Here is a 21,584-nt window from a genome sequence, read left to right as displayed (position 1 = left end):
AAAAAAAACATTGCATCATTTTCCTCAGACATGATTGGCTAGAATCACTCACTTGTATAGATAGTCTGTATCCCAAATGGCACCCTGTTCCCTATATAGAGCCAGAGGTCACGTTACAGTTCTGCAATCTCCATTTTCAAAACAAAACCATCAACAACAAAAAACCTGCGTTTTAGAAGTAAAAATGTATTTTTTTGTAGGCTACAACTGAAAAAAAAGAGAAGTCACGACAGTCATGCCCTTTTCGTGAATTGTCATCCGAGTAGATCAGCGCAACTGAAGCACAAATTTAATCTGATGCAGAGTGTGAAATACAAAAAAAAAACGAAGCATTTTAGGTTCTGCATTTACAAAACTAAGCGAGATACAGTATCTTATGCATCATTTATATTTTGTTCTCGTGAAAAACGATTTCTGCGTTAACGCAAACCCCCCCCCCCGATAGAGCACTACTTTAGACCAAGGCCCACAATGCTCTGGTCAAAGGTAGTGCCCTAGATAAGGAATAGGGTGCCACGAGAGACTGAAACTAAGTGTGTCTACTCTGCCATTCTGGCTCCTCCCCAACTGATATCAATGGCTGCCCTGAGAAAACAAGCTTAGTTTGGTCATGACACTAAGAAGCTGATATGAGTTTCACTATTCGCACTTCGACCTTTGCAGACATCTGCATTCACTTCACCTTTGTGGTAGTCATCGCACCAACATCAATCAATAACACACACGTTCAAATTCCACCCAGGAAGACGTTACCTGTTTGGGTAACACACCCTGGATGCCAAGCCAATCACTGAGGGCTATGATTAAATGACAAATCATGTCCCCCGGAAACAACGAGAGAACCAGTGACACACACTGTTAATCTGTTTGTATAGCTACTATAAAAATAAAAATAAACCCTCCATGACCCCACCACCATCAGCCCAACTCCCTGGTTACGTCCCAAAAGACACCCGGCAACATCGCCCGTCCAAACATTTACACATCTAAAGTAAAGGAATTAAGAATTTGTGTGTATTGTGAAATTGTTAGATATTACTGCACTGTTGGAGCTAGAAAGATAAGCATTTTCACTACACCCGCAATAACATCTGCTAAATGTGTATGTGATCAATAAAATGTGATTTGATATACGGAGCACTACTTGCCAAACGTCTTATCGACCCTGCACAAAAGCAGTACATTATAGAGGAAAATGGCCATTGGGCCAGACGCTGTAATATTGAGGACCTGGCGGGTCCCTTCCATACTAAAATGCTGTGTGGTTTGTTTCAGACGTGGCCAACCGACAGCTCAAATTGAGAATCTCCTTCCTTCCTTCCTGGATGGAATTTGAACCTGTGTGCGCGCGGGCAAGCGTGCTCGTGTTGAGCGAGTTCATCGGCTGAGCTGACAGCGCAGCTTCGTGCCATTTCCAGCCCAGGCAACCAGTGAGTGTTCTCTGCAGCTCGAGTCACCTGAGCCAGGTGGGCCAGTGGGAGGGAGTGACATCACAACAGGGCAAGTCCCCACAACACCAGAAGCAGAAATCCAAGGACCAGGGCAGTATTCATCAGGCACCAAACAGAAGAAAACTGATTGAAAACAGGGAGGAATCTTTCTGGACTTCCCCTTTTCCATTAGGAAAAAATAAAACGTTGTTGGAAATAGTGTACGCTGATGAACATGACCCAGCTTACTGGTTTAAACTAGCCTCTGAACACACAGCCAGGGGAACTGAAAGGTACAGGAAAAACAGACAACTGTTAATGCCAACAAAGTGGCTTGGTGTGTTATTATGGGATGTTATGACAACCTATAATAATAATAATGAATGAACATACTGTAATTTGATTATGACAGATAGCTAGCTAGCTAAAAATGGGGTTTGGTCAGTTGGAACATTAGTGGTAAAGATGAATATTCAGTCATGATCAACCGTCTAGGACAATGGTCACAAAGTAAACAGGTACACCTAGCTAGGAGGTTTACAACACAGCATTCCTATTATTAAGAGATTCATCTAAACCATATGGAATATACATTACAGTGACATAGCAATACCCATAGAACTAGAATTACTATCAATAATTACATACTTTTAGTCATGTTGTGTATGTGGACAAATGCTCAAATGCTCGAAGAAGATCGCATTCCAAAATCATTGGCATTAATATGGAGCATTAATATGGAGTTGGTCTACTCTTTGCTACTTGAACAGCCTTGATGTGGGGGGGGGACTTGCTTCCATTCAGCCGCAAGAGCATTCAGATTCATCCCAAACATGTTTGATAGGGTTGAGGTCAGGGCTCTGTGCAGGCCAGTCAAGTTCTTCCACACTGATCTCGACAAACCATTAGTGTATGGACCTCGCTTTGTGAACGGGGGGGTATTGTCATGCTAAAACAGGAGGGTTGGAAGCACAGAATCATCTAGAAAGTCATAAACGCTAAAACAGGAAAGAGCCTCCCCAAACGGTTGGAAGCACAGAAAGTCATAAACGCTAAAACAGGAAAGAGCCCTCCCCCAAACGGTTGGAAGCACAGAATCAACTAGAAAGTCATAAACGCTAGGAAAAGACCTCACGGTTGGAAGCACAGAATCAACTAGAAAGTCATAAACGCTTCATTTCCCTTCGCTGGAACTATGGGGCCGAGAGCCCAAACCGTGGAAACACGTTTCATGAGGCTCCCAACTAATAGTTATTGTGCTGACGTTGCTTCCAGAGGCAGTTTGGAACTCGGTAGTGAGTATTGTAACCAAAGACGTCACACGCTCCAGCACTCTGTGGTCCCGTTCTGTGAGCTTGTGTGGTCTACCACTTTGCAGCTGAGCCGTTGTTGCTCCTAGACACTTCCACTTCATAATAACAGCACTTACAGTTGACCGGGGCAGCTCTAGCAGGGCAGAAATTTGACAAACTGACTTGTTGGAACGGTGGCATCCTATTACCCACGTTGAAAGTCAAAGAGCGCTTCAGTAAGGCCCTTCTACTGCCAGTGTTTGTCTATGGAGATTGCATGGCTGTGTGCTCGATGTTATACAGCTGTCAGCAACGGGTGTGGCTGAAATATCAAAATCTACTAATTTGAAGGGGTATCCACATGCTAGTGTAGTTTGCTATTCTATTTCTGTGCCAATACAAAAGGACATGAAATGACAAGATAAAAAAAAATATATATATATATATATATACCTCAATTGGGTTTCAGGTCGGGAACACCAGAATGAGTGTGTGTAGGAGTTGGATACCAATTTGATTTCTCGGTTGATGGTAAAATAAAACAAGTTTACATAGCCAAAACAATCAGTCTGGATCAATGCCAGTTGGCTTGGCTAGTCACAGAACCGCACTCACAGTGCTGGTCACACGCAGTTCATTGCCAAACAAGGAGCATAAAGAAACAAGCTACTGTGTTTGACGTTAGCAGGAGAGGATAGTTTGTTTTCTAGCTAAATGTTAGTTGACAAGAAAAAAAAAATGTAGTTAAGAGAGTTTAGCACCGATTGTTCTGGGTAGATTGATAGCATTAGCAAAAAACAAACAAAAAATCTTACCTGGCCACCTGACGAATTGTCAATGACGGCCAACAATGGCGTCCTGGCCGACATTTTCAGGGATGTTGTAGAAAATAAGTGTCGAGGGGGAAGACGAATATAGTTTCAGGATCTTGTGTTCATTTAGCTAGCAGTGGTAAAAAAATAAAATAAAAACACAGTCTACTAGCTATCTGTGTGTTAGACACACACACACTGTGTGATCAACAAGTTGAGTCCTTCAGTCGTACATGTTTCCCATGTCAACACAGGGAAACCGGGGGGGGGTCCAGAGTTCAGCCGTTTGAACCCCCTGGGTATATTACTATTTCTACCGGTAACACACGGCTAGCAGATAGGTCTCAGACGGATAGCCACCAGCAATTAGCTATGAGTCGTCTATAGCTCGACAACAACAGATACAGTTCGCGTTAATAAAACGTTTTTTTTAAAAACAACACATTCACCGTCGGCTAGTTGTGGCTACATATGAGGAAGCACACATCCTAAGTGAAAGTTTATCAGTGTCAAAGTCTTACAGGCAGCTTTTTTCCCCCCCATTCAATGACAACTAAACGTTTAACGGAAATCTCACCAGGTAACGTTAACGGTGGGGGGGGGGGGTTGTTGTTAAAAAATACAAAAACCGGAGGACTTCAACTTCAGGCCAAGTTAGCCCCACGCTCGACCCGACGTATATAACGTTAAATATATATATATATAAATAAAGCTTTCGGGGCTTGCCAGCACCGTTGATTATAAAAATAGAAACTCGACGTTATTCTCCAATAGCCGGTTAACTAAACCACCACCTGGCCTAATGAAACGTGCTACTGAGCAAGGAAATCAGAAACGGGTTGATTAGTCCATGTATACACTTGTGAATAGTCAGCTCGTTGTCTAGCAACGAAACAAAATCTACAACATATTTATAAATCCTTGGAAATCGCTTCCCGTCTTCGTGATTTTAATAAAGGTCGTTTCAAATGCTGCACTGCAGCCCTGCGCGGTCCGATCCCTGAAAACGGTGTTTATTTCCGCGAGAGCCGCTGAAGAAATCAAGTTGTGTTTAAAAAAAAACAATAATAAATCGATTAAATTGGCAACAGGGTTTGAGTGTCAACGAACGAGCTGCGCCCGAGTGGCACTAGCAAATGGAGCCTAATGCACACAATCGAGCCCGATACCGGAAAAAGCCCGACACCGGAAAAAGCCCGAGCGAACAGGTTGTTACTAGTTACCACAGCCACAATGTAAAAATGGCTATCATAAAAAAAAAATGTTTAACAAACATTTTTTTTTTTTTAAGTCTTAAATTGAAGGTTTGCATAAAGTTAGCAGGGTGGTTCAGGCTAGGGTTAACGTTAGGCTTAAATTTGGATTTTAATAAGATTCATTGTAGAAATGGGCGGGGTTTAGCCAGAATTGATGACTTTGTGGCTGTGGTTACAAGTGACGAACGAGCGAACATGGCCGCTTGAACCACGACTGAAGGGGCGGGGGGCGCGCTCTGACTTCGGGTAAACTCGGTATATTACGGAAAGTATACACCGTACAGGTGTTGAATACAGCTGCAACCAGAATATTCACTTAATGTAGCGACGCCTTCAACTGTGAAAGCAACGCAACGCACATTTATAAACCTTAATATCCCTGGTCTGTCATGAATGTTGTATACAATTATACTTGAACTTACCCTGCGAACCATGCAATACGAACCAATGTCTTGCAGGTGTTTTTACATACATACATACGTGCCAGATGATAGAATTGTCTACTACAGTCCATGCACTGTAAAAAGGCAGGTAAATAATACTGTCCTGTAGATTGATTTAAAATTCATCTGACGGACCAACCACACAGAAAACCGGTAGAGTCTAAATGTAATTGTATTCAACATTCTGGCTTGTGAGGAAACTTTCCTTTTGCAGTGCCTCGTTTCAGACCGTATACCAATAATCAACTTCAAAAATACACATATACCACAACGGTCATAGGAATGATGATGGTGTCTAAGAATCGTTGACAGACATGTTCTCCACTTTAGCTACCTACTCACCCATAGCGAAGACATGTCTACAAACAGACTTTCTCAATTCGTATTTCCTCAAGTCCTTGCATCTCCTCTACTCAACACTTTCTCAAAACCCATTGGAAAAAAAATGTCAGGGGGGGAAGGAACTTGGACCACCTTCTACAAAGGAGAGAGGAAAAACATGATAGCTATCGACTCGTCTCTCAGCAGAGGCCATTGTAATAGATCTACAGCCATCTCAAGTCTAGGCTACACGAATCAGCCTGCTATGCGTCATTCTCTTTAAGACTATACAAGGGAGTCTCTTTTAGTATCTTTCAGTTTATTCAGCATGAATGTACAAAAATAAAAAAAGCTGCCTAAGAAAAGAAAGCAACACCATTTTGAAACTAGATCCATACCAATAAACCTGACGATATATTTGTTATACAATGGGGAAAATGAAAAAAAAAAATGTATTCACAGAATTCTCAAAATTGTCATTAAAAAAAAAGAGCAATTGTCAAATAATTAAGCTTCAAAATGTTGATTTCATACATTGTGACATCATGAGAATGGTCACAAGTGTCCAGATAAGCACAAGATTCCTCCACATCCTATTTATTGAATATAGTTTCTCAGCCCATATCGAGATAGCGTTTAAAAGGCCAATATCGGCTGATAAAAATCGGTCAGGCTCTAATTAGAATGTGAGTACCGGAGACACAGAACTTGGGTAGCTTTAAAAAACATACTAATTGGAACGTAGAAGAAAAAAAAAATATATATATATATATATATTTATTTCTATGACTAAGTTTTAAAGTATTTTTTTTTGTCTACAACCCACTTTCCCAGTCCGATTGAGTTATGGAATTCAATTGGAAAGTGAGCAGAAACAGACTGGCAACCCGGCTTCAAATTATGCTTCAGTTCCACTATGGTTAATGACCATCTAAAGTTAAAAATATAAAATATAATAAGCAGCTTGTACACACGTCACACCTCTAGGCTGACCAAAATAATTTTAAAAAACACTGCACTTGAAGTGCAAACTGGTTCAGTCAAACCATAAATCCTCACTTTATAAACCCCAGGGTTGTATTCAATAGGAACCAAACTGTCCAAAATAGAACTACTTTAATTTGTCCAATAAGGAACCCTCATTTTCTATTGCAGTTTTGCTACAGTGTGCACTAATGAACACGACCCAGACGGCTCGAGTTCCAAAACGGCAACCCATTCTCTACATAGGGCTCTGGTCAAAAGCAGTGCACTACAGAAATATATATTTCCTGGAAAGTATACATGTTTTAAATGTATCAATAACATCAGTCTGACCATTCCCTCATCACCCTGAGAGACGTTTAAAAACAAACTACTAGCACTTCCTGTTTCTAATGACGGGAAAACATCTGACTTTGAAGATCTGTGAGATTTCTCTAATACACCCATAGGGGCTGTGTGTGGGGCCAGAGCCCTGGTCCAAAGTAGTGCACTATAATAGGGAATAGGGTTCCATAGAGCCCTGGTCCAAAGTAGTGCACTATATAGGGAATAGGGTTCCATAGAGCCCTGGTCCAAAGTAGTGCACTATATAGGGAATAGGGTTCCATAGAGCCCTGGTCCAAAGTAGTGCACTACATAGGGAATAGGGTTCCATAGAGCCCTGGTCCAAAGTAGTGCACTATATAGGGAATAGGGTTCCATAGAGCCCTGGTCCAAAGTAGTGCACTATATAGGGAATAGGGTACCATTTAGGATTCCACTCATGTGGTTTATGTTGTGTTCATAACCAAGTGGGAAGTAAATAGCACGTGAATAAATCCAACTGGTTTCAACTTTGATTGGCTAATGGCAAACAAGCTGCGTCAACCACAAAACTATAAGTACTGTTATCATGCTGACAAACAAATCATAGTGAAAAAAAAACAAAAAAAAGATGAATAGATAGCTTTTTATAAATAATGTTTAGTTATTGCATTTAGCTGCCGAAATTGCGGTTATTGGGGTCATTTCCTTACTTAAGGGGAGGTCAGAATGTGGGAGAAGTCGGAGCTCAGGGATAATATACAAGTGTCCCACCAGTAATGACCTTTTGGAGAGGCATTCAGGTGGATTTTTCCCAGTTGTACGTGGTAAATTCCCAATTGGTTATGAACACAGCATTAATTCTGGTCCAGCAGTTCAGCGACAGTCAGGGTCGTCAGGTCGGAATAGAAGTTCCCCTCGTTGTTGCCCCCTCCAAATACCAGCAGGGTTTTGGGGGTACGGTCGGAGTTTCGTTCTTTGCCGTCATCCTTGAATGAAAGGTTTTGATTGGCTAGCGCCATGGTGATGATGGAATGTCCAGCTCTGGGCACGGAGAGCTGTGGGTGAACCAGTTCAGTCCAGGTGTTGGTGTCTGCAACACACACACACAGTGTTTAGAGCCTGGTTCTGGAGGAGTGTGTGTGGCGAGAAGCAGGGTGTGTGTGTGTGTGTGTGTGTGTGTGTGTGTGTCTGACCTGTGTTGAAGGTAAAGGTGTCATTGAGGGCCTGGTTCCCATTGTATCCCCCGTGGACCACAAACGTAGAGTCAGAGAGTAGCACACAACCATGCCAGCTGTAACACACATCCATGTAACTGCTCAGTTACAACTTTCATAGTGAGGAGCAACAGTATCCAAAAGCAGAAAACATTTATGAAGACGGACAAAGCATTGCATCGATTACAGGTTCTCCCTTATATAATAAGAGAACGATTCAATGGCACTTCCTGGGTTAAAAGGGTTCACTTTACATTAAAGGATGAATAAAATGTCTGTCTGAATTATGAGAGACTCATTGAGTCTTTAAACGGTTTCTGTAACCTACATTCCCGTGTATTAGTTAGTCCTTTAGTCCTACCTGCGAGGAGAGGGAGGTGAGCCATTGGTCTGAACAGATGAAAAGTCCATCAGTCCTGAAAACAATCCATTAACTTTAGTCAGGATCGTCCATTAAGCAACACTTGCCTCTGTTTTCCAGGGAGTGTTGGGATCCATAAATCAATAAAGATAGTGACTAATAATTAAATAAACAGTGACTCATAATTAAATAAACAAAGACAATCTCATTTAAAATGTTAGTCCAATGCCTTCCCTCTAATAACTAACCGGCCAATTGTATCGCAGACCGTCAGACGAGCTGGAGGGCCACGAAGAGTAAACTAAATGACACACAGACCTACTGGACAAACAAGCCTGTGTCTCTTACCCAGGTCAAGCATGTACATGTCGTTGAAGCAGAGTGGAGTGTCCCAGCCTCCGAACACATAGATCTTCCCCTGGGTGACGCAGGCCGAGTGACTGGAGAGAGAGGGAGGGGGGGGGAGAGAGAGAGAAGAAGGGGGAGAGAGAGAGAGGGGGAGAGGGAGAGAGGGGGGAGAGAGGGAGTGAGGTCATCCCATGTCCACTACTACTATTATTATTGCTGTTGGTCCCACCATTTATTTACATATATATTGTTCGATATGTATACTTTGACAATGTAAGTAATAATGAACTTGCCATGTCAATGTGAGAGAGAGTTAGAGAGAGCGAGAAAAGGGAGCGAAGGAGACAAGAGGGAGAGAAAATGAGGGTAATCCTCTGATCTGTACTATAGAAGTTATTTGTACAGCTAATCTGCGCTTTAACTTGCTAAAAATCAACCCAGGTATTAGCTGCCAGTCTGTTTGTGCCATCGTACCTACTTCCTATGGTCATGTTTGGTTTGACAATAGGCAATGGATTTTGACAAGAGACCAAACAGATCTGAGCCCAGGCTACCCACGTGGATGTGAATCAAGAGTTAGAAAGAGGAGCGCTCTTTCTAACTAATGGTCTGAAGCGTTTTCGGTTTGGATCCGTCCATCTCACCCTGAGCGGGGGGCGGGCTTGTCGCCTGTGACGATGGGCTGGTACCAAATGGAGAGATGTGGGTCGAAGATGTAGAGGGAGTCACTGCAGCCGTCGGGTTCAGGGTGAGGGCGAGGGAACACCCCTCCCAGGACAAATAGTTCACCCCGAAACATGCTGCAGCTGTGATAGGCTAATGGAGGTACTTTTCCCTGGGCCTGGAGAGGAGAGGGAGAAGGGGGGTGGAGAGGAGGGTAGAAAGATCATTCATGTTATTACATTTGCACAGATGCAAGCTTACACCTATCCAGTCCCAGATGATTAGGTGCATGTGTCCAGTCTCACCTCCACTGTGCTCCACTTCCAGCTCTGTGTATCAAGGATGTGAACGTCGTTGAACCACTTTTTGTTCTTAGAACCCCCGAACACAAAGATTCTTTTGGAATCGGGGTCGTAGGTCGCAGTATGGCCAATCCGGGCCTCGGGGGTGGGGCCTTCTGCCAGCGTCTCCGCGGGAACCCATGACATGTCCTCTGAAGGGTCGACAAAAAAAAAAAGGAAGTGAGGGTGTCAAGTGAACCAATTAAAAACAAAGATCCAAAGTACAAGATAAACACAGCTAGCTAAAGTGCCTTCAGAAAGTACTCACACCCCCTGACATTATTCACATTTTGTTGTGTTTCGACGTGGGATTAAAATGGATTTAATTGTTGTTGTTTTTTTTAACAAACACAAAATACTCTTGTCAGTGAAAGAAATACAAACACCTAAAAAAATATATATATATACAATGATTAATAAAAACACAAATAGCTCTTGAATAGATAAGTATTCAACCGCCCAGGTCAAAACACGTTAGAATCATCTTTGACAGCGTTTTACACCTGTGAATCTTTTTAGGGACAGCTTTGCTCAATATTGGTTATTTATTTATTTTTAAACTTAAACCGCTGTCAAGTGGGTTGTTGATCATTATTATACAGCTATTGTTAAGTTTTGCTATAGAATTAAGATGATTTAATTAAAAACTGTAACTAGTCTACTCAGGAACATACAACATTGTCTTGGTAAGCAACTCCATTGTATATTTGGCCTTGTGTTTTAGGTTAATGACCTGCTGAAAGGTGAATGTCTCCCAGCGTCTGTTGGAAAGCAGACAGAACCAGGTTTTCCTCTAGGATTTTGCCTGTGCTGAACACTATTCAGTTTCTTCTTATCCTAAAAATAAAAATCTCCCTAGTTCTTGCCGATCACAAGCATTCCCATAACACGATGCAGCCACCTCCAAGCTTGAAAATATGAAATGGTACTCAATGATGTGTTGTGTTGGATTTTCCCAGAAGATAATGCTTTGCATTCTGGACAATAAGTAAGTTTCTTTGCCACATTTTTTGGCAATATTACTTCAGTAGCTTATTGCAAACAGGATGTATGTTTAGGAATACAGGCTTCCTCCTGATCACCCTGTCCTTTAGGTTAGTATTGTGTAGTAACTACAAGGTTGTTGATCCATCCTCAGTGTTTAATGGCTGTGATAGGAGAGAACTAACTGTTTAACAGTCACCATTGGCCTCATGGTGAAATCCCTGAGTGGTTTCCTTCCTCTCTGGCAAATTAGTGATGAAGGACGACTGGGTGTATTGATTCACCATCCAAAAGTGTAATGACTAACATCACCAGGCTCAATGGGATATTCAATGTCTGCTTTTAATTTTTTTAGCCATCTACAAGATTGGATGCCCTTCGTTGCGAGGCATTGGAAAACCTCCCTGGTCTTTGTGGTTGCATCTGTGTTTGAAATTCACTGCTTGACTGAGGAACTTTGTGTGGGGTACAGAGATGAGGTCATCATTAAAACAAATCATGTTAAACACTTACTGCACATAGAGTGAGTCCATCCAACTTGTGAAGCACATTTGTACTCTATTTAGGCCATAACACAGAGGTAGAATACTTAGACATTTCATCTTTTCATAGATATATATATATATTTTTTTAAACAACTAAATTCTACTTTGATATCATGGGGAATTGAGTGTAGATCAGTGACACAAAATCTAAATGTAAATCACACTTCAATTCAGGCTGCAACAACAAAATGAGGAAATAGGAAAGGCCTGTGAACACTTCCTGAAGGCCTTGTACCCTCCATTACGGCTCTGTTATTGGTATCGACAGGGGGCTCTATACACCCTCCATTACGGCTCTGTTATTGGTATCGACGGGGGCACCCTCCATTACGGCTCTGTTATTGGTATCGACAGGGGGCTCTATACACCCTCCATTACGGCTCTGTTATTGGTATCGAAGGGGGCACCCTCCATTACGGCTCTGTTATTGGTATCGACGGGGGCACCCTCCATTACGGCTCTGTTATTGGTATCGACGGGGGCACCCTCCATTACGGCTCTGTTATTGGTATCGACGGGGCACCCTCCATTACAGGGGCTCTGTACACCCTCCATTACGGCTCTGTTATTGGTATCGACGGGGGCACCCTCCATTACGGCTCTGTTATTGGTATCGACGGGGGGCTCTGTTATTGGTATCGACGGGGCACCCTCCATTACGGCTCTGTTATTGGTATCGACGGGGCACCCTCCATTACGGCTCTGTTATTGGTATCGACGGGGCACCCTCCATTACGGCTCTGTTATTGGTATCGACGGGGCACCCCCATTACGGCCTGTTATCGACGGGGCACCCTCCATTACGGCTCTGTTATTGGTATCGACGGGGCACCCTCCATTACGGCTCTGTTATTGGTATCGACGGGGCACCCTCCATTACGGCTCTGTTATTGGTATCGACGGGGCACCCTCCATTACGGCTCTGTTATTGGTATCGACGGGGCACCTCCATTACGGCTCTGTTATTGGTATCGGCGGGGCACCCTCCATTACGGCTCTGTTATTGGTATCGACGGGGGCACCCTCCATTACGGCTCTGTTATTGGTATCGACGGGGGCACCCTCCATTACGGCTCTGTTATTGGTATCGACGGGGGCACCCTCCATTACGGCTCTGTTATTGGTATCGACGGGGGCACCCTCCATTACGGCTCTGTTATTGGTATCGACGGGGGCACCCTCCATTACGGCTCTGTTATTGGTATCGACGGGGCACCCTCCATTACGGCTCTGTTATTGGTATCGGCAGGGGGCTCTATACACCCTCCATTACGGCTCTGTTATTGGTATCGGCAGGGGGCTCTATACACCCTCCATTACGGCTCTGTTATTGGTATCGGCAGGGGGCTCTATACACCCTCCATTACGGCTCTGTTATTGGTATCGGCAGGGGGCTCTATACACCCTCCATTACGGCTCTGTTATTGGTATCGGCAGGGGGCTCTATACACCCTCCATTACGGCTCTGTTATTGGTATCGGCAGGGGGCTCTATACACCCTCCATTACGGCTCTGTTATTGGTATCGGCAGGGGGCTCTATACACCCTCCATTACGGCTCTGTTATTGGTATCGGCAGGGGGCTCTATACACCCTCCATTACGGCTCTGTTATTGGTATCGGCAGGGGGCTCTATACACCCTCCATTACGGCTCTGTTATTGGTATCGGCAGGGGGCTCTATACACCCTCCATTACGGCTCTGTTATTGGTATCGGCAGGGGGCTCTATACACCCTCCATTACGGCTCTGTTATTGGTATCGGCAGGGGGCTATATACACCCTCCATTACGGCTCTGTTATTGGTATCGACAGGGGGCTATATACACCCTCCATTACGGCTCTGTTATTGGTATCGACAGGGGGCTATATACACCCTCCATTACGGCTCTGTTATTGGTATCGACAGGGGGCTATATACACCCTCCATTACGGCTCTGTTATTGGTATCGACAGGGGGCTATATACACCCTCCATTACGGCTCTGTTATTGGTATCGACAGGGGGCTATATACACCCTCCATTACGGCTCTGTTATTGGTATCGACAGGGGCTATATACACCCTCCATTACGGCTCTGTTATTGGTATCGACAGGGGGCTATATACACCCTCCATTACGGCTCTGTTATTGGTATCGACAGGGGGCTATATACACCCTCCATTACGGCTCTGTTATTGGTATCGACAGGGGGCTATATACACCCTCCATTACGGCTCTGTTATTGGTATCGACAGGGGGCTATATACACCCTCCATTACGGCTCTGTTATTGGTATCGACAGGGGGCTATATACACCCTCCATTACGGCTCTGTTATTGGTATCGACAGGGGGCTATATACACCCTCCATTACGGCTCTGTTATTGGTATCGACAGGGGGCTATATACACCCTCCATTACGGCTCTGTTATTGGTATCGACAGGGGGCTATATACACCCTCCATTACGGCTCTGTTATTGGTATCGACAGGGGCTATATACACCCTCCATTACGGCTCTGTTATTGGTATCGACAGGGGGCTATATACACCCTCCATTACGGCTCTGTTATTGGTATCGACAGGGGCTATATACACCCTCCATTACGGCTCTGTTATTGGTATCGACAGGGGGCTATATACACCCTCCATTACGGCTGTTATTGGTATCGACAGGGGGCTATATACACCCTCCATTACGGCTCTGTTATTGGTATCGACAGGGGGCTATATACACCCTCCATTACGGCTCTGTTATTGGTATCGACAGGGGGCTATATACACCCTCCATTACGGCTCTGTTATTGGTATCGACAGGGGGCTATATACACCCTCCATTATGGCTCTGTTATTGGTATCGACAAACTATAGTTTTGGCAAGTCGGTTAGGACATCTACTTTGTGCATGACACAAGTAATTTTTCCAACAATTGTTTACAGACAGATTATTTAACTTATTATTTCACTGTATCACAATTCAAGTGGGTCAGAAGTGTACATTCATTAAGTTGACTGACTTTAAACAGCTTGGAAAATTCCAGAAGATGTCATGGCTTTAGAAGCTTCTGATAGGCTAATTGACATAATTTGAGTCAATTGGAGGTGTACCTGTGGATGTATTTCAAGGCCTACCTTCAAACTCAGTGCCTCTTTGCTTGACATCAAGGGAAAAATCAAAAGAAATCAGCCAAGACCTCAGAAATAAACTGTAGACCTCCACAAGTCTGGTTCATGCTTAGGAGCAATTTCCAAATACCTGAAGGTACCACATTCACCTGTACAAACAATAGTACGCAAGTATTAACACCATGGGACCACGCAGCCGTCATACCGCTCAGAAAGGAGACACGTTCTGTCTCCTAGAGATGAACGTACTTTGGTGCGAAAGGTGCAAATCAATCCCAGAACAGCAAAAGACCTTGTGAAGATGCTGGAGGAAACAGGGACAAAAGTATCTATATCCACATTAAAACGAGTCCTATATCAACATAACTTGAAAGGCCGCTCAGCAAGGAAGAAGCCACTGCTCCAAAACCGCCATAAAAAAAGCCTGACTACGGTTTGCAACTGAACATAGGGACAAAGATCGTACTTTTTGGAGAAATGTCTTCTGGTCTGATGAAACAAAAATAGAACTGTTTGGTCATAATGACCATTGTTATGTTTGGAGGAAAAAGGGGGAGGCTTGTAAGCTGAAGAACAACATCCCAACCGTGAAGCACGGGGGTGGCAGCATCATGTTGTGGAGTGCTTTGCTGCAGGGGGGACATGTGCACTTCACAACATAGATGGCATCATGAGGCAGGAAAATGTGGGTAAATTGAAGAAACAGCTCAAGACATCAGTCAGCAAATGGGTCTTCCAAATGGACAATGACCCCAAGCATGCTTCCAAAGTTGTGGCAAAATGGCTTAAGGACAACAAAGTCAAAGTATTGGTGTGGCCATCACAAAGCCCTGACCTCAATCCTATAGAATATTTGTGGGTAGAACTGAAAAAGTGTGTGCGAGCAAGGAGGCCTACACACCTGACTGAGGTACACCAGTTCTGTCAGGAAGAATGGGCCAAAATTCACCCAACTTATTGTGTGAAGCTTGTAGAAGGCGACCCGAAACGCTTGACCCAAGTTAAAAAATGTAAAGGCAATGCTACCAAATACTAATTGAGTGTATGTAAACTTCTGACCAACTGGGAATGTGATGAAAGAAATAAAAGCTGAAATAAATCACACTACTATTATTCTGACATTTTACAATCTTAAAATAAAGTGCTGATCCTAACTGACTTAAGACAGGGAATTTTTTCTAGGATTAAAAGTCAAGGAATTGTGAAAAACTGAGTATAAATGCATTTGGCTAATGTGTATGTTAACTTCAACTGTATAATCCTGTCTTAAGGTGAACTCACCAGTACACAGCTTCCACATGGGGTCCTTGCAGAACTGCATCCTGGATCCCTGGCCTCCAATCAGAATGGCTGTCTGGGGGTCGATGGGGCACAGGCTCTGACCCCAGCGGCCCGACGGGTTGACCAATGGGGCTGCATCGATGAGGCGGCACCGGGGTCAATACACTGGTTGGCAGTCTACACACAATAATCTATCCTTTCCACCCACACACACGTTAACTCACCAGTCTGTGTAGTGGGTGTCTTGGCCGGTCTACCCTTGCCCCTCGGAGGTGGAGTGTTCTGAGGGGTGAGAGCCGCACCTTCCTGACCCTCACTCTGGAGGAACAGTCTGGTCTGACCTCCTCTGCTCTGACCTCTGACCTTTCTGAGGGGGGTTGACTTCTCTGAAAATGACGACACCACTTCGATGGGACACGTGTTCTCCTTCCCTCTGTTCTCTTCCTCGTCGTCTTCCCCCGTTTGTCCCCTCTTTCTCTTCCCCTCCCTAACAGGGGAAGGGGCCACAGCGCTCTGGAATAGAAGAGGAGAGGGAGGAAAGAGAGGGAGGAAAGAGAGAGGGGGTGGAGAGAGGGAGGAGAGAGGGGGTGGAGAGAGGGAGGAGAGAGGGGGTGGAGAGGGAGGAAAGAGAGGGTGGAGAGAGGGAGGAAAGAGAGGGTGGAGAGAGGGAGGAGAGAGGGAGGAAAGAGGGAGTGGAGAGAGGGAGGAAAGAGGGAGTGGAGAGAGGGTGGAGAGAGGGAGGAGAGAGGGAGGAAAGAGGGAGTGGAGAGAGGGAGGAAAGAGGGAGTGGAGAGAGGGAGGAAAGAGGGAGTGGAGAGAGGGAGGAAAGAGGGAGTGGAGAGAGGGAGGAAAGAGGGAGTGGAGAGAGGGAGGAAAGAGGGAGTGGAGAGAGGGAGGAAAGAGGACAGAATGGAAGAAGTTAAACTGCGACTCAGTAATGACGTTGCCACAAGCAGGGTGAACTGCAGAAACTTTGGACGTGAGCCCGATATTGCAGTCTACCTCGTGCAACGCCGACTCTACCTTTGAGTGACATAAATTTAATAGAACGAGGTTCTAAAGTAACAATGGGCTCATCTCTTTTGAATTTCAAGATGGCGTCCTCTCCTTTCCCCAACATTCACTGGTGTGGAAGAACTTCCCCACAGCAGTGTTGAATGGCTCCCCAAAGGGCTGCCCAATTTAGTTCTTAAACTGTAGCACACTACACACCTTCATCATCAAACCTTTACATCATGGACTCAGGTGTTTTAGCGCCAGGGAAACAACTACAATGTGTACCCTTTAAGAAACACTTGGCCTAGAAGGACTGTGACGAGCCAGGCGTGTGGATCTCACCTCTGGGGTGTACTCCTTCATGGACAGGGTGAGGTCAAGGTTCATCATATCCCCTTTGGCCTGTAGAACAAACAGAGTCAAGTCCATCGTTGTTTGGATCGTCTCAAATGTAAACAAACATAGTGTATATCTGCGTGCTCTGGTTTAGAGATGGTATTCCTGCCACTCGATAAGATACAGACAAATAATTCCCGATTTAATTTCTCTCACCATCCCACTTTCTCCATCTCTATAGATTCCATAGTAGTTTAGGCCTCCTCAGGAGGTGCGTTGAACAAGGGGAAAAGTTTGTGAACGTTGACGAACATAGTCCATTAGTTATTTTGTTAGCTGTGACTGTTAGCGAACAGTCGGAGAAGGTAGCGTGCAGCGAACGTAAGTGTCTGTTTAAAACTGCCGCTTAACAATAAAAATCAACTGGATGTAGACTTTACACTGAACAAAAATATAAAAGGCGACAAGTGTTGCTTCATGAGCTGAAATAAATTACGGAAATGTTCCATACGCACAAAAAACAATATTTCTGTCAAATGTTGTTTTACATCCCTGTTAGTGAGCATTTCTCCTATTCCAAGATGATCCATCCACCTCACAGTTGTCGCCTATCAAAAAGCTGATTTAATAACAGCATGATCATTACACAGGTGCACCTTGTGCTTGGGGACAATAGAAGGCCACTAAAATGTGCAGTTGTGACATAACACCATGCCATATAGATGTCTCAATTTGAGGGAGCGTGCAATTGGGATGCTGACTGCAGGAACGTCTACTAGAGCGGTTGCCAGATAATTGAATGTTAATTTCTCTACTATAAAACTGCCTCCAACATCGTTTCAGAGAATTTGGCAGTACGTCCAACCAGCCTCATGTAGAGCCAGGCCCAGCCAATCAGAATACGTTGCCAGATAATTGAATGTTAATTTCTCTACTATAAACAGCCAATCAGAATAACTTTTTCCCCACAAGGTCTTTATTTCAGAAAGAAATACTCCTCATACTCCTGAAATAGACTTTGTGGGGAAAAACGTATTCTGATTGGCTGGGCCTGGCTGGGCCTGACTCTACATTGGCTGGGCCTGACTCTACATTGGCTGGGCCTGACTCTACATTGGCTGGGCCTGACTCTACATTGGCTGGGCCTGACTCTACATTGGCTGGGCCTGACTGCCAAGTGGGTTGGTCTATGATCCCACCGGTGGAGAAGCACCCCTGCCCAGTCATGTGAAATCTATAGATTAGGGCCAAATGAAATTATTTCATATCGACCGATTTCCTGCTATATGAACTGTAACTCTAAAATATTTTAAATGGTTGTGTTTATATCTTTGTTCATTATATAGGAATCGCTAAATCATTTTTAGATTGAAGTCGCTAAAAGCCACAGTAATCCTGACAAAAAGCCGTTTGATGTTTCACTAGCACTTTGGAATGTTTATTCAATTCGCTCAGCTGAAATTGTTACTCTGGCAACATGTTCGCCGCAAACAGAAGCCTTGTTGAACTCGCCTCCGGTGTCCTCCTTCCAAGCTGACAGTCAACAACTCACTCTGTCCCATCTGTCCATCCATCCATCCATCCACTCACCAGGTGTCCTCCTTCCAAGCTGACAGTCAACAACTCCATCTGTCCCATCTGTCCATCCATCCATCCACTCACCAGGTGTCCTCCTTCCAAGCTGACAGTCAACAACTCCCTCTGTCCATCCACCCACTCACCAGGTGTCCTCCTTCCAAGCTGACAGTCAACAACTCCCTCTGTCCATCCATCCACTCACTCACCAGGTGTCCTCCTTCCAAGCTGACAGTCAACAACTCACTCTGTCCCATCTGTCCATCCATCCATCCATCCACTCACCAGGTGTCCTCCTTCCAAGCTGACAGTCAACAACTCCATCTGTCCCATCTGTCCATCCACTCACCAGGTGTCCTCCTTCCAAGCTGACAGTCAACAACTCCCTCTGTCCATCCACCCACTCACCAGGTGTCCTCCTTCCAAGCTGACAGTTAACATCACTCCCTCAGTCCAGCTCTCCTCTTCCCACTGCTCCCATGTTAAACACCTGAACCAGGAACAAGATAATGTGACAATCCCACTACAACACTTTACATCCCACTATTACCTTATAAGACGGTGGTTCTCAATACTGGACCTGGAGATAAAGGATGAACATTTCAGGTTTTTTCCTTAGGGTCCCCAGGACCAGGATTGACAAATACTGGTCTAGGAGACATGCAAAATAAACTTTAACTTTGGACAAGTCAGTCAGTGAGTGTGTGCCTTCTTACGGGACATTCCAAAAATATCCTTCCATGTAATTGTCTACATCATAGCTCGCTGGGCCACGTTCAGTAAGCAAATGTTGTGTTACGTTTTCAGATAGCAATGTCACGAATAGAATGATTTCTTGTGCTACATGTCAGGGAGGCATTTTTGCTTTTCGTGACATTTCCTCGACGTTGTGTTCCTCGACGTTGTGTTTTTCTGAACGTGTCCTGGCCCTGGAAATATAGGAACGTACCGATTATACGGTGTCAGTTTTCCTATGGTGATTGGAACTCTGTCGGCGTCGTTGAGTTCTGCGTTGACGCAGACCCTGTCTCCCCATCGCCCCCTGGAAAACAGCACCACCTGCTGGCAACTCGGTGGTACTGCAACGGAAAACTGGGCTGACCCGTTTGCACTGTAAAGGAGAGTTAAATATGAACTACTTAACGCTACCTATTACTTAAGTAGCTAGCTGGTGCAAAAACATACTTACACTTGAGCTACTTTATATCATGCATTTTCCTACATGTTGACAAGACTTCATGTGTTGGGGGTAACCATACCAGAATCTAGCGTTGACTGCTGCACCATGCGTGATTATGGAAGTTTGTGATAGCATAGCTAGCTAAATGCATTTAGAAAAACATGCAACTCACACATTAGTGTTATCGATTAACAAACACAAATCATTTGAAAAGGCGATACATTTACGATAAATAGCCATCTAGTATCGAATAAGATACATAAAACTATCGTTACACGGTTGGCTAGCTAACGTTAGATAATTTACCATAGGAGCTTTAGGGGCGCATCATTCACTCCCAAAACAACGTAGACCCCAAAATCATCCATTTGCGTTGTCCTTCTCCTCCCGAAGCAAAGCTTGATATTTGGAGATAGAAATAAACTCAAACCATGAAGCTAATTTGATTAATTCTCAAAAGTAGTGGAGATTCTAATCAAATATCTCCCTGTCTAACTTCTCATCTCCCGCCACCGTAGAAGCATAAAATACAAAACCCGCGCCACTTCTCGAAGTTTGACACCTTCCGTGTAGCCAATCAGACGGCTGGGTTCAGCAGCGTCGGATGAAGACATGGTATCCGGCCACTGAGGCATTCCATAGGCGGGATATTCAGATTCCTGTGTTCAACAACTTTGAACGGTCTCCAAATGAAAGAACTGTTCAGAATTTCAAGTTCTGCTCTTGAAACTGTAAATGTTATGGTTGGTTGAGTTGTATCTTTAAGTCTATAAAATATATCCAGTTAGTAAATTGAAGAATACGACTTTGTTCTTTAACTAACTTTCATAGTTACATTTAAAAAATACAACAAATAAGTAGACTCTAAAGTGTAATTTTATGATCCGATTTCCTCTCTCCACTTTTTGGAAGTTAATACAGACAAAAAAACAGACATCTGAAACCAAAATCGTATAATTTTGTAATAATGATATATAATAATGAGTAGCTTTCGGGCTCCTGAGTGGCGCAGTGGTCTAAGGCATTGCATCTCAGTGTAAGAGGTCTCATTACAGTCCCTGGATTGAACCCAGGCTGTATCACATCCGGCTGTTATTGGGAGTCTCATAGGGTGGAGCACAATTGGTCCAGTGTCGTCTGGGTTTGGCTTGGGTAGGCCATCATTGCAAATAATAATTTGTTCTTAACTGACTTGCCTAGTTAAATAAATGTTTTTAAAAAATAGTTATTTAGTATGCAAGGTGAGTTGTAGATCATTCAGTCTGACTGTAGTCTTCTGTCGTGTCGCCCTAAACTATATAGCCCGGGCTGCCTGTGAGGGCCTTCCTGGCGTGAGCGACGGCTAAATCGGCTCAAAAAAAAGTTACATAGGTTAAGCACGTGGAGCCTAATGAGTAGAATTCTCGGTTGTCATGCAAAATAAGCTGTGTTTCCATTAACTTGTACAGTGATTTTTTTTTTGTTGTCGACATTTAGAAAATTCATATAGAAAATAGATGCGGCAACTGTCTGCTTTACAGTGCAGGTCCATTTAACTATCTTGTGTCGATAAAAACAGCTGGATGTAATGACGTCACATCAACAACAAAACAAACCCGTAGCAAGGTTTCCAATCAATTTCAGACAGTTTTCATGCGAATATATAAATAAAAAATCTGCATAAGATGCGCATTTTCCCACCAGAGAAGTTTGCATCAAACTGATTTATAGTCTGTCACAGTGTACGCGTCATAATACCCATAAAACGTAGCGGTAAAACCACGGAAATGGCTGTAAAAATAGTTTTTTCGACTTACATTTTTCACCTCGTGA

General features: G+C 44.0%; 2 protein-coding genes across 12 annotated transcripts in view; both read right to left on the bottom strand.

The window, feature by feature from the left end:
* mark2b (MAP/microtubule affinity-regulating kinase 2b) overlaps positions 1–4,725 on the bottom strand; it is a 99,443-nt gene extending 94,718 nt beyond the window's left edge. For 6 of the 9 annotated variants that reach the window (XM_052497748.1, XM_052497746.1, XM_052497747.1 and 3 more), the window contains exon 1: positions 3,538–4,724. In XM_052497748.1, the coding sequence (XP_052353708.1) occupies positions 3,538–3,591 (54 nt within the window). In that variant the 5' untranslated portion in view covers positions 3,592–4,724. Of the gene's footprint in view, positions 1–3,537 lie in introns of all 9 variants that reach the window. The other 3 variants (XM_052497743.1, XM_052497745.1, XM_052497751.1) reach the window with 2 other exon arrangements.
* Positions 4,726–5,854: 1,129 nt separating this feature from the next.
* Positions 5,855–20,336, bottom strand: krcp (kelch repeat-containing protein). 3 transcript variants are annotated; one of them, XM_052497756.1, is made up of 12 exons: positions 20,065–20,336; positions 19,542–19,703; positions 19,001–19,082; positions 17,024–17,083; positions 15,910–16,198; positions 15,686–15,817; positions 9,736–9,923; positions 9,412–9,608; positions 8,768–8,859; positions 8,420–8,474; positions 8,038–8,135; positions 5,855–7,934 (listed from the first exon to the last, which is right to left on the bottom strand). In XM_052497756.1, exons 1-12 carry the CDS (start codon positions 20,079–20,081, stop codon positions 7,699–7,701), a joined length of 1,608 nt encoding a protein of 535 aa, XP_052353716.1. In that variant the 5' UTR covers positions 20,082–20,336; the 3' UTR covers positions 5,855–7,698. The 3 variants fall into 3 exon arrangements, with proteins under 3 accessions (XP_052353716.1, XP_052353715.1, XP_052353717.1); XM_052497755.1 differs by having other exon boundaries at positions 20,079–20,334; XM_052497757.1 differs by lacking the exons at positions 19,001–19,082; positions 19,542–19,703; positions 20,065–20,336 and adding an exon at positions 18,739–18,827.
* Between the last annotated feature and the right edge of the window lie 1,248 nt (positions 20,337–21,584).

This window comes from Oncorhynchus keta, chromosome 35, assembly GCF_023373465.1.
Source record: "Oncorhynchus keta strain PuntledgeMale-10-30-2019 chromosome 35, Oket_V2, whole genome shotgun sequence".
NCBI lineage: Eukaryota > Metazoa > Chordata > Actinopteri > Salmoniformes > Salmonidae > Oncorhynchus > Oncorhynchus keta.
This window is presented reverse-complemented; position numbering and strand designations above follow the sequence as displayed.

What these genes read in the sequence shown, in the direction of transcription:
- krcp (XM_052497755.1), bottom strand. Translation starts at nt 20,140, where the DNA reads ATGGATGATTTTGGGGTCTACGTTGTTTTGGGAGTGAATGATGCGCCC. An exon ending in CATGTGGAAGCTGTGTACTG is followed by an intron (nt 9,924 to 15,685) that starts GTGAGTTCACCT and finishes TCGACCCTTCAG; the next exon opens with AGGACATGTCATGGGTTCCC. An exon ending in AAGCCCGCCCCCCGCTCAGG is followed by an intron (nt 8,860 to 9,411) that starts GTGAGATGGACG and finishes CTCTCTCTCCAG; the next exon opens with TCACTCGGCCTGCGTCACCC.